We start from the raw sequence: 13,961 nt of genomic DNA, 5'->3' as shown, positions 1-13,961 counted from the left end.
GCAGGTTCTGTCAGTTTGCTTCCCCTCTCCCTAGGCCAGGTTCCCTTATCCTTTCATCTTTCCCTGTCCCTTCCCAATTGGTTAGGGTCACTCAAGACTCTTTTTTTCTCTGTCAGCCACCAGGGATATTTCATGCATCCCTCAGCCTCCTCAGCAACAGCTTCCTTTCTGACCTGCTTCAGGGCTTTCTGCCTCATTCAAGTTGTGCCCCCTGCCCAGGAATGGAAAGGGTTTTGTTTCAGAATGTTTCTAGTTCCCAGGAAGGAAGACACCTTGCGACTTATTCTGGACCTTTCTCAGCTCAACACCTTTCTAAATATCCCTTCCTTTTGGCTGTTATCCCTTCAAACTCGGTTTCCTTCTTTTTACCCCAGGCCTTCTTGGTATTCCTGAACCATAAGGATGCCTATTTTCACATCCCCATTCATCCTCTTTTCAGGAGGTTTTTACTTTTTTCTGTTTCTTCCTTTCATTTTCAGTTCTCTGCTTTGCCATTTGCCCTTTGGCCTCTCTACTGCCCTAAGAGTATTCAGCAAATGCCTGGCTCCTGTCATTGTCTTATGCAAGATGAGAGGGGATCAGATATTGCTTATCTAGATGACCCGCTCATCCAGGCTTCATCCCACAAGGTCGTGCTTCAGAACATCTAGTTTACTGTCTGTCTGTTACAAAGCCTGGGGTTTACAATCACCTTTCAGAAATCAGTCCTGGCTCTTTCTCAGGATCACATATTTCTCGACTGCAGGATCCAGACCATTCCTATGCTGGAATCTCTACCTCAACCCAAGGCCCTCTCTCTGGTCACATTTTTTCAATCTCTTCTTCCTCTGGCTTCAGTCTCAGCCAGGGATTTTCTTGGGGTTCTAGGATTCATGACTTAAACCATTTCTTTGCTGCCTCTAACCAGGCTCCATATGAGAAAACTACAGTGGTTCTTCAAGTCAATGTGGCTTCAACACTGTCATCCACTGGATTTTCTAGTTCCCTTCCTTCCATGCCTCAAACCTGAGCTTAAGTGGTGGATTCATCAGCTTTATCTCAATGCAGGACTTCCTTTTTGACCACCAGTGCCATCTCAGTTTTTTTTTTTCAGATGCCTCAGACAGGGGCTGGGAGCCTCCTTTGTTTCCCTCAAGGTCCAGGGTCTCTGGTCTCCTCATCTTCATCAGAGGACAGATCACTTTAACATCAATGAGAAGAAAACTCTTCTTTTACCTCTTCAAGCATTTTATTCCCTGCGTCTTCCAGGTCCTGTCACAGTTTTCACAGACAACACCACAGTGATGTATATCAACAAACAAGGGGTGGGGCATGGTCCTACCTTCTTTGCAGACTTGCTCTTCAGGTCTGGGATCTAGCTGTCCAGTATCAAGTGACTATTCAGGCTGTCTACATTTCTTCAGTGAAAAATATAGTGGCACACTCTGAGCAGGCCCATTACACAAGCTCACGAATGGATGCTTCACAGAGATGTGTTTCTGGACATTGTTCATCAGAGGGGTACTCCACAGGTAGATCGTTTTGACTCCCCTTTGAACAGACAACTTCATCTTTTCTGTGCCAGAGTCCCAAGACCTCTGGCTTGAAAGGGGATGTTTGTTTATGGCTTCCCTTTTCTTCTCCTAATTCTGACGGTGCTGCTCAAGATCAAGCAAGTCTCCCCCAAAGTCTTGATGGTGACTGACTTTTGGCCCACACAGCATTGGTTCCCCCTACTTCTTCACTTACCCAGGGGCAATTACCAAGTTATGTCACAAGATGGACCTTCACACACAAGGCAAGAGGTCTCTTATCCATCCTCGCTTGTCCACACTTTAACTAATGCAGTGAGGGACAGAGTTTTGATACCTTTTAGGTACCAGGAAATCATATTTGTCCAGATGGAACAGATTTTCTGTCTGGTACCTTTCTCATAACCAGGATCCTTTTTCAGTGAGAATCCCTCTGATTCTTTCTTATTTTTGTGTGAATTTCTCCACACTGGATTTGCATATTCTTCAGTTAAAGCTGATCTTTCAGCTATTTCTGCTTTTCTGCCCTTGTTTCCTCCTCTTTGCCTCTAAGTTTGAGGTCAAACAATTTCTTAAAGGCATCCTTCATATCAGGCCTTCTAAGAAGTCTATTCCACCTTACTGGGATCTTAATTTTGTTCTAGAAAAATTGACTCGTTTTGAGCCTGCAATTTCAGGTTCCTTTCAACATTGTACTTGGAAGATTGTTCTTCTTTTAGACCTTACTTTAGCTAAAAGAGAATCTGAATTATAGCTGTCCCTCCTTTTTTTTTCATAGGGATGGAGTGTCTCTTCATATTAATCCTTCTTTTATGCCCCAGGGTAGTTAATGAATTGTCTCTTATCAGTCTATTCATTTACCCTCCTTTTTACTTTCTCCACAGTCTGCTAGTGAGAAGGTTCTCCACAACTTGAACTTGCATAGGCATCTCAGATATTATCTGGATAAGACTAAGGCTGTTTTCAAACCTGAGCAACTTTTTATTTGCTTACATACCAGATGTTTGGGTTTAGCAGTTTATAAACAAACCATATCCTGCATTTGTAAAGCCATTTCTTTTTATTTCTTTCATGATAAAAGCATTTTGACCTCTGTAAAGGCTCATTCTGCTAGAGCTGTCGCTTCCTCTGGTGTTTTTTTCAAAGGATTGGATACCGATTCCATCCCTGAGGCTGCTAATTGGACTTCTGCCCATACCTTCACTAAGCATTACAAATTAAATATTGTTTCTAGAGCAAGAGCTTGCCTTTCCAGAGCTATCATATGTGGGTTTGTTGAGGACTCTTCTGGCCCTTTATCCTCCCAAGTTTCCTCTGAGCTTTTATACTCTGCCTTATGTAAAGAATACTGCAATAGCGATATGGAGGAACATTGTACAGTTATGTAAAATCTTACCATAACTGTAGATGTCCTTCTCTTCACTCTTGCAGTATTTGCTCCCTCCTCCCTCTTCTGATCTGCCCTATTCCATCTACCTTCCTAGCCTGGAATTCTTTTTTTGTCCTCCTGGATGCACATGTTCCTCCTTGGGCTTTTCAGTTCTGAGGTATGTACATCCATGCATCACCTTTATGCCCTAAGCCTTGTACTGGGGGGCATATGTGTGATGTACAACATCTATAAATTCCTAAAGCTTTGGTATACTAACCAGACATTGGGCTACCCTTGGCAGGGGATCCCTTATGTAAAGAATACTGCAGCAGTGAAGAGAAGGACATATACTGTTATGGTAAGATTTTATACATTGTACTGTACTGTGCCATCATGTTTAACATATGAGAATGAAAACTTTGGTATCTGATGTAGGTCTGTATTATTGACAGGGCTTACACCGAAGTTAGTCACTTAAACTAAGAATAAGTCTCCTGAAATCAGGGCAGGTTTACACTTGAGTGAGTCACTTACACTGAGAACTTTTGGAATGTGGCCAGTGAGTTTGAACATTTCACATCTCTTACCCATTATGCAAATACAGTGGGTTAGCAGAAGGGATTCAAAAGATGCCTAAGAAAGCTGTTAAGGCTTGGAATTTTAACCCCAAGTCAAACTAATCCTAGTTAGATTTATTTTCCTTTTGCATTTCAAAATACAAGCAAGCAACCACCAACTACATGCCAAGAATTGTGCTGCTGTCTTGCTAAGCAGGCATTTGTGGTCCCTTTCTAAACATAAAATCAAATGTCAGGAGGCAAGTTTCATGATACGAATAAGAAAGAAAATAAAAGTTTTTTACTGCCTAACATGTAAGAATGTGACTACAGAACTAACACATGCAGGCTGCATTGTGTCACAGTGATAGTCTCTGATATGGGACATGGCGAAAGCACAGAGAACAAACTTGAAGTCTGTGTGCTTCTCAAGAGACTTAAACACCTGAAATTTGATTAAATTTTAAATGACCATATTTTCTCTTAAAGAAGTAAATATCCCCTACAATGCTTACAGTAGAATGGATGACCAGAGCCATACCTCCGAAGTGTATTGGATAACCAGATGCATAGACCTGATATAATGGATGTCCAGTGATATACCACAGAATGCAGGGATGGCAAATCCATGCCTTAACCATGATTAATTACTAAGACCATGACTAAGACCATTACTGTACTTGGATAGAAGGACAAACCTTGACCCAAGCTACAATGGATGACTTGTTCTGCACTATAAGACAGATTGTAGACACACACATCTCACCAACACTAATGAATGATTACTTTTATTGTCCAGAATTGGATATTTTATAGATGATGAACTAGAACCCCAGATGGCAACTTCGTAGAAGCAGAGTCTTCTAGTGTGTTAATGCTTATCTATACCTTCCAACCAACTGAAGTCTGTCAGACACTGAAATAAAATAAAATTGGTACCAGAAATGCACACCACCAACTTAAGGTTAAATATTTAATTGAAAAAAAACAAAGATATTGAGTGCTTTCATCTTGTAACAAAAGAGACTGTATCAGAATCTGTCAGACACTGGCCAGAACATCTGTGGAGACCCCCACACAGGATAAACGTCTGGGGACAGGCAGTAGTATTGTGAACTAAAAATTAAGATTGTGATGGTACTTCTAAGTGACATTTAACAAATGTCTTGCTTTTTTGTAGTGGAAAAGCTTATTTTACAATGTAAATGCAAAAAATATATCGTGGTACAGTAGATGTGACATTATAAATGTTTTCATTATCAAATTTTGATTTTAAAGTAAAGTACAAATAAATGAGTACATTTTGTCCTGTAAACATGGGGATTTACACTGGTGCCATTACTGGCACTGATACTGACTTCTAAATATTACCTTTACACATAGTATTTATAAATGTTTGTTTTTTTTTCTATAGTTGAATATTAACATTTAAATGTATTGGATATTAGCAGTGCTACATTTGCCTGTGTGAATGAAGCAAATGAAACATCTCAGTCTGATCCTTGTATTTCTTTTATTACTTATGCTGTAAATGCCACATGAACTGTACACCATTTATACGAATGCATTTATCTTGCCTGGAAAGTCATTTTTCTAGTGTGTATATAATAACAACTTGAACTTATTGTCAAGGGTGAAGATGAGATTTCCATATCTAAAACACATTATATCTTAGAATTGGTACATTCTGTCTTAGTCGCAATATTTTTGAGTTTAATGGAGAGTTGTATAAACAGTTAAAGGGAACTGCCAAGGGGGCAGGTTTTGCCCATATGTATGCCAATTTGTTCATGGGGATGTTTGAGAATAAATATACATCAATCAGTGTTTTAGGAAGCATATATTTAGATTCATTGATGATTTCATTTTTATATGTGACGGCGATGCAATAAAGCAGAAGCTTTTGTTCAAAATTTACATAAAAATCACTATAATATTACATTTCATGGTATTCAGAAAGCAATAAAGTCAATTTTTTAGATATTACTCTAACAGGAATTAATAATGAGAAAATTAAGACCCCAGTATATAGGAAGTTTGAAGGAATTATCATATATTACATGGCGAGAGTCGTCACCCCCCATGCCAATAAACCAATACCCTATGGAGAATTCGTTAGAAAAGTGACAGAAACTAAAGTGAAGTGGAAATGAACAAGACAGCAGAAATGTTTGTTGACAGAGGGTATAATGAAAACGTAGCAGAAGAAAGCATAGAAAGAGTTATAGGTAAGGAAATCAGTAAGAAACGAGAAAAACGTTTTAAGCATAAAGTAACAACAAATCAAGAAGAACAGACAATGTGTTTTTTAACAAATTATATACCATCTTTTCAGAAAAATTGGTTAGAATAGTCAAATACCACTGGGGTATGTTATAAAGAAGTACATATTTAAGAGAAAAAGCAAAAAAAAATATTCCACAGTTCTGTTATACAAGGGGAAGAAGCATAAGAGAGTTTACAGTGCATGGTAGGTTCCAACTGCCCATAGAACCAAGAAATCAAGAATTGGAAATGCAGGGCACTTTCCCATATGGATAGTGCAATAAAGCTTTGATAAAATTAATGGAAAAAAAATATTTCAGAATGGAATGTATACCTGTGATAGTATAGGAATAGAGTATGGATTGAAATGCCCCTGTGATAACATGTATATAGGTGAAAGTAAAAGAAGGTTGAGAGAACATGTTAGGGACATAGGGAAGGGAAGAGAGGCCAGTAGCACTACATTTTAAAGAAAGTCACAATGGCAACATACCAGGTTTAAAAGTCACAAATGTAGGACAGGTTAAAGAAACAAGTCGCAGATGTGTAAAATATATTGTGAAAAATGGAATCTATTTTTATTTTAAAATTTAATACGTTGATCCCAAGGGGGTTAAATGGGGAGTGTCATTGGAAGTGTTTCCTTTAACCAACCTGTGTATTTTACATGTATAATTGTATAACTGAATGATTGATAAAAGCAGTAGTATTTAAGAGAAATATGCAGAGGCTGTGATATTCATGGTCCACAAGAATTGGGTTATTGCACCTTTGAGAAATGTTGGTCTTTAACCATTGAATGAAAACCTAACAACTGAATTTTTCACCTTTAATTGGTGACAGTTAATAATACTGAAATTTCTTTTAGTGGCATTTGAAACTCTCCAATTTTACTTAACAGCAAAACTGCTAATGTATCTACCTATACCTGTTATCTATTACTAGAATTTATCCCATTATTGTACATTAAAAGTATGTTCTACATATGTGTCACTATTCAAACTGGGTTGCAGTAAGTACATCCCTTTATTGCTTATGTTTATAAATTTCATTGAATTTACTGTAATTTTTTTTTCTTGCAGATAGTTATCATGGAAGTCCAAGGTCTAAAATCAGTCGCGCCTAATCGGATTGTGTACTGCACGATGGAAGTAGAAGGAGGAGAAAAGCTTCAAACTGATCAGGCAGAAGCATCTCGCCCACAGTAAGTTCTTTTACTCCAAATATGCCTGTTGAATTAGAAATGAACATATTTATATTGGGTGACTGAATTGTCTCTTAACAATGTAAAACCTTATCCTAGCTTGTGATGTTTTTTTCAAAGTAGGGACATTTTATGTCTCTATGTCCAGTATTAAGTTATTGAGGGGAATTATTTATTTATTCATCCTCTGTTGACTGGGATAGTCCTACTGGAGTAGAAGCCTGTTTATGGGGGGAGGGGCCCAAAGTGGTATTTATACTACTGGGGAAATTTGTCCAGAATACTGGGGAAGTTCCTGAACTGTTTTTGATAAGTGCCATGAGATCTTTTACATCCACCTGAGCTATGAATAATTCAAGCGTGTGAAACTTCAGTTTAACATCTATTCTGAAGAATGACACACTCAGGAGTGCAGCACCCCTCTCACTCACACCCACACACACACACCCACAATGCTGCACTGCAGTGTCACAAATTTGAAAATTAATTCAGTCACCTGGAATGGGAATAGATCTCAAGGCCTTCTGATTTTCCAGCACTAAAGGTGAGTGCACTACCCATCAAGCCATTGACAACCATGCTGTAATACATTTTTTTTCTTTTTTTTTTATTGCATTTTCAGCTTCATCTTTCATATGTTGATCATAAACCTACTCTAAGTCAATTCAGGTACAAGAACAAATGTGTCTCTGAGATGGAGAATGTGTATCAGCAAACACAAAATATTTCCACTCAACCAGAAAGAAAAGAGAAGTGGAGAATTGAAAAATAGCCCATCCTTTACACCTGAACACCTGAAAAAAATTAGTAAAGGTTTATGTTCAACATGTAATTAATGGTGAATGCAATGTAATCAAAAAAAGGAACAAAAATGTATCACTTCAATATTTCCACGGCAGTACTTAAAACATTTCTATATATTTTTCTCATGATTAGGTGTTCAAGGAGATAAGCACAGATGCATGTAGTGAGTAAAGAAGTGACAGTAGAATCTGTGCAAGAAAAATGCCACAACCATTTTCCAAGACATATAATAACTGGGGGCATGGCCAGAATAAGACTAGGATAGAATAAGTGGGGACGTGGCCAAGATCAGACTAGGATAGCAGCCCTTTTCTTCTGCTCTGCTACTACATATATTTCTGACAGGAAATTTTATTTCTGAATAATCCTAAACAACTAAATTAAGTGAATTACAATAAACTTTGGTGTCCTAAAGGGTTATATAAAAAATCTTACAATTCAACTATTTTCCTGTCAAAGCCTGCAGGAGCTAATTTCTTCACTATATCTTGCAGCACTATGAGTTATACAAAGGCAGCATCTCAAGACTCTGTGTTTGAAAAAGAGCTTCAGTCATTACTGACTAATATTCAAGAATTGTCTTTGAAAATAGATAGACTGGACACCAAAATGGGTAACTTTAAGAAAACTGCTCCAAACAAATGGAACAAATTAATGAAGCTTTGCAGCTACAGAGAAACCAGATTTCTGGCATTGAAGACTCATTGAATGATATGGAAGGAAGGCTAAGTGAAGGGGAGAACTATACTTTATTCCTGTTGAAACAGAACAAATCTTAACTAGCCAAAATAGATGACCTTAAGAACAGGTCCTGTAGGAACAACATTTATATTTTTGGTCTACCAGAAGGAAAAGAAGGTAACAATATGGTTAATTTCTTGTCTACCTGGCTCCCTAAAACTTGTGGTGTAGAGAGAGCACACAGATCTCTGGTTAATCCTGTATCAAAGTCCAGTACTTCCTCAAGGTCCTTCATGATTAAATTTATTTCATCTCAGTATAAAAAAAAACTGGTACTCAAAACTGCCTGGGCTAAATCATCACTTAAAGCAGAAGGTAATATTATTCATTTTGATAATGACTATTCAACAACAGAGTTGTCTAACAGGAAAACAATTCCATCCCCTTGTAAGAGAACTTAAGAAAAAGCAGATATTTACTGTTCCCAGCCAGGCTGAAGATTTTCCTTTCTAATGGAGTTAATTTTTTTCAAAGATCTTGACCTTCCATTGTCACATCTACAAACTAACAACAATTTTGAACAAACAGAGGATATGGACTGGTACATTATATCCTTAAAAAAGATAAATGGAAATAAGACAAATGAGGAAAATAAATTAAGGGGAAAATAAAAAGCTTTCATTTTCCCCTTTCTTCAATTAGAAAGGAAATAACAAGATGTCAAGGATTTTTTTTTCTTTTTATGTAAACAAGCTTAGTTTTACTTCTTTACTTATGTTTACCAGCAAAATAGTAAATGACAAAATGTGCAACTATAACATAAACAAGAATCAGAAAATCAGCAAGAAGTCTACTAGTGTAAGGTAATTGAATTCCTTTTGTTCTGTCTTTGCTTGTTTAATTTACAGATTATTAACAGTCGTTTTTAATAAGTCATGACAAAATATTATTTGTTTCCCTTAAATGAAGCATATAGCATTTATACCAGTATATGATTTGAAAGGTTGCATACAAATTGCTTACTCAGGAACTAAAGCATACTTTATATTTAAAGTAGGAAATGGCTGCAGCATAACACATAGCTGAATTTAAAGTTATTTAATTCATACAAACTGCAGTTACCTACTAAAGGGAAAAAAACTATGAGTGACAGTGCATACTTTCTTGTTATTGAAATGAAAGGACATTAACAGTGTTAAATTAAAACTGGTACTTATGTATTATCACAACCACGCTGTCTCTGTGGCTTGTTATTATCACTGCTACACTTTGTTAGGTAACCCATTATTTGTATTTTCACTCATTTTCAGTAGCATGTTTTTTATATAACAATACTAAGATTTAGTAAGACATTATCTCACTACTACACTACTTAACTGATTGGAGTTGTTATTTTGCACAGATTTTCATCGGTGTAAGTTACTTGACTAGGAACTGGATATTTCTAGTAACCTGCACACACAGCCACCTCAACCTAGATAGCTGTAGTACATAATGTTGGGTTTGACTTTTTTTTAAACAAGTTTGTATAACATTGGGTAATGACCTTGGAAAAAGAAAAAGGGCCAAAATCATCTGGCAGGGAGCTGTACTTAATTCAAACGAAGGATACTTTAGAAGTAGTAGAGTTATTGTACCATTTATGGATATCTTACATTTTGACTCTCGCATTTGTGGTCATGCAGTTTTCAGCCTTTCAGTACTTGAAAGACCACACAGTACTGACTTTATGGTGGAAATTGAAAGGACACAGTCTGTAAACTAGGACTATGAAATGAAAACTTTCTAGCAAGAAAAACATGTCCATAAATGGTGCAATAAGTATTCTGCTTCTGAAGAATCTGTCAATGAAGTTCAGCATGTCATGCCAGATAAGATGGATTACTACAAATAACAACAAGATCACGAAAATCTTTTGGAAACCTGATTGAATTTTATTTATATGCTTTGCCTGTTTAAGTTTCATGAAAGGAGCTGACGAAAAAGCGTAGTTGCACCTGCAGCAAAAGCGTGGTTGTGATAATACGTAAGTACCTTTAAACCGCTACTTAAATATTGTACTAAAATAAATGACAGATAAACATCTTCACCTAAGTGTGGCAATAACTCAATGTAATAATTAAGTACAGTAACATTAGAAAAGCTGTTTCACGAAAACTGATAGTAAAACCTAAAAGCTGCCTGTCTTCCTAGTGCATAAATTTAGATAATATGTTACTGTTCTATTTAATAGAATGATTTATGATGTGCTGGACTGAGGAGGGGGTGATTGCAGTTGCTATGGATGTTTGTTTTAATGTTGTTTAACAGTGGAGAGATTGTGAAGTTTTAAATGGCTTTGAAAGAGTCTTTATTCTTTGATGAAATAATCAGGCTCAGTATGAAAGATATGGAAATTGGTGTGACTGATAGGTTGTCCCTATGTGAGCTGCTTCAGTGGTAGTTAGATACGAAGCCCCTCTCTCCATAGCTTGAGCTTTTTTACTTCATTTAGAGCACATGAAGCTTCCTCTGGTAAACAGCTGGTGTTCAGTTGGAATTCCCCCACCTAAATAAGAGAATTGAGCTGTTCATGTTCAGAGACTCTGATTGACAGGCAGCTTTAGAAGGTTAATTTGAATAAAAGGCAGAACCTTTTAATTATGCATTAGCTCAAATTTCACTGCAACTATAGTTAAACATATGAACTTGCATAGAAAGAGGGAAATAATTATAATGTTATACATACTGTGAAATACCTCTGAACACATTTATAAGTAAATATATTTGAAAGCAAGCATTTGAAGTTTGATAGTAGTTGTCAATGAATGGTTAAACAAATTATATATATATATATATATATATATATATATATATATATATATATATATATATATATATATACTAGATGCTTGACATGCATGATGTGAATACGTTGTTAATACACTTGAAAGTATCATGCATAAAGCAAAAGAAGCAATAAACTATACTTGATAGAAATAACATAGGAGGCTTTAATTTACAGTAATAAACAACTGAATATAACCAAATAATGAAACTCTGTTTAAAGTAAATTAATAGATCTACAGTGTTTAATATAATCTTGCAAAGAGGGAATAGATGGGTCAGAAAATACATAAGTTTTATGATGTGACACATAAAAACATTTTAAATTGTTGTGCAGCACTCTTTTATATTTTATACTATTAGTTGATGAATTCGGTTAAATAACAGATGCAAGAGGGGTAGCTTAAACAAATATTTGAAGTTGTTTAATTCTCAAGTAATTTTTTATAGGAAACACACTTATTAACAGAAGACAGAGGCAGGCTAAATACTAAAAATTATGCTATATTATCCAGTTCACAATGTAATAAAAAAAGGAGGGTTGTAAAAGTTTATTTTTAAAGGGAGGGTTGCTATAGTATGAAGAAATTCACTGACTATGCCTTTGGTTATAGAAATGTATCAAGATGATAAAGGTATACTTTGTACTGTAACTATAAAGTGCAATATGAGGATGTTAACTCTTATTAACTTGTAGTGTATTCCTGGAATAGGAATTAAAACAGCTGACCAACATCTAGAACAAGTAATTAAAAACCCAAAAGGCAGTATCATTCTAGCAGGAGATTTTAATTGTATATTTTCACCAAGTAATACTAACACAATAGGTAAAAGGAGAATACAGGCATCTGCATGGGCATTGTTAACATTTACTGATTTTTCATCTTAGAGACATTAACTCATTATATCCGATTGATGCCTCCAGATGCATTTGCAGTTAACTCCTACTGATGCCTCTAAGCGTCAAATATTACTTGTTCATATTTGCATCAATAATTCCAAAACCATGCTATGTACAAGGTTATAAAATATTTCATCTTAAAGTTTACCCATTGGCAAACTCAACTGCATTAATATTTGACATCTGGCTAGTGCAGGTAAATAGATATTAACTGTTGTTTTTATAATATTAATTTATATAGATATAATTTTCACATTTTTCTAAATATCTCAACAACCCAACCACATAACACAGACAGAACTCCTTACCCTCATATGAAAGCTCCCAGTTAGATGAATAAAATGCTGCTGACAGTATATGTGTAATTTGAATGGCTGTTGAGATATTGTAAGCTGTTTGCAAAATATTACAAATGTAATAGTTACTGTGTTTACTGTGACTTATAAAATTTGGTTTCAAACCTAGAACCTAAAGAATACTACCACATTAAAAAATAGTTTGTGCTGAAGAGTCTGCCATTTATACTTCTTTCTTAACCCATATGGTTCTAGAAATGTGAACATTTGTTTGAAATTGATGACATGATTGGATTCTAGCAAAAAACCTAGGCTCCGCTCATTGGAAGTTACAATGCAAACTTCATGAGCTCTGGAGTGAATGAGTTAATTAATTTTCAGAACCAAATTCATTATTTTTTACCCATTATTCCCATAGACACAGAACACAATCCAGAACTGACAGGTTGTCTCTAATGACCTGACTGATATACTTGGCAATGTCAAAAGAGCAACCAGTCTGCTTTCAAGATCACAGTGCAATTACCATTGAGCTGTTCTTGAAATCTAATAATAATAATAATGTTAAAATCAGAAGATTATAGCATAGATAACTTGTTTAAAAGAATTTAAGAATTTTTTTAAATTAAATAAATCCTTTCCTTTATAGAAATTAATACAGAAGATACTTCACAAATTTATTTATGGGATGCACTAAAACATATCTTTTTGGTAGAGTCACTAATTGGTTGTCAAATAAAAATTGTGACAAAGAATTACATGAAATACAAGAAAAACTTGACAAGTTAAAATTAGAAAATCAGACAAAAATAATAATACAGAAGAAATTAGTAAGCTAAACAACAAATACTTGGAAATCGTAAACCTTGAGAAGTTTCAGGTGATTAACTTCTCTATTAAGCCAAAATCTATGCACAATTTTGCCACAAAAACAAAATTGCGCATTAAGTTCAATCACATAAAAGAAGTCTACTACCAAATAAAAGTAACAGAAATAGAAGAATAGAAGATATTTTAAAGGAATTCAGAAATTATTATAATAAAATCAAAATAATATATTAATAGATCCAGAAAAAATAATTAAAATATTTATTAAAAAATATAAAAACTAAACTATCTGATAACCAAATGAAATTGGCAAACTAATCTCTATGCCTAAACGTCAAATTCAAATTTCTAAACTGAAACCTAATAAAGCTCCAGGTAATGATGGGATTATATCTGAACTTTATAAGCTGTTACCCAAAGAAGCCCTAGACATATTGCACAAGGCTTTTTCTACAGTCAAGGACCTAGCTAAAGTTCCTCCTTCCTAGAAATATACACTTATCTCTCCAATTTTAAAAACTGACAAATATCCTACTGAATGCTCTTCATACAGACTGATTTCACTTTTAAATTTAGATAATAAATTGTTCATGGCAATTCTTTTTAATAGATTAAAGTATATTCTGCCCTGTATGAGTGACAAAGATCAAACTGGCTTTATCTTAAAAATAAATACATATGATAATATTAAAAGAATAGTCACAATAATTGACTAT

The 13,961-nt window shown here is 35.2% G+C and overlaps 1 protein-coding gene across 1 annotated transcript in view; it reads left to right on the top strand.

The window, feature by feature from the left end:
* The window catches only part of CADPS2 (calcium dependent secretion activator 2), a 5,163,308-nt gene that overhangs the window by 1,990,918 nt on the left and 3,158,429 nt on the right, over positions 1 to 13,961 (top strand). Inside the window, exon 6 of the mRNA XM_044088753.1 lies at positions 6,788 to 6,909. Coding sequence (XP_043944688.1) covers positions 6,788 to 6,909 — 122 coding nt within the window. The remainder of the gene's footprint in view (positions 1 to 6,787; positions 6,910 to 13,961) is intronic.

The sequence above is a fragment of the Protopterus annectens genome, chromosome 11.part0 (assembly GCF_019279795.1).
Source record: "Protopterus annectens isolate FY-2018-M chromosome 11.part0, PAN1.0, whole genome shotgun sequence".
In the NCBI taxonomy this organism is placed as follows: domain Eukaryota; kingdom Metazoa; phylum Chordata; order Ceratodontiformes; family Protopteridae; genus Protopterus; species Protopterus annectens.
The sequence above is the reverse complement of the archived record's forward strand: the minus strand, read 5'-3'. Positions and strand labels throughout refer to the sequence as shown.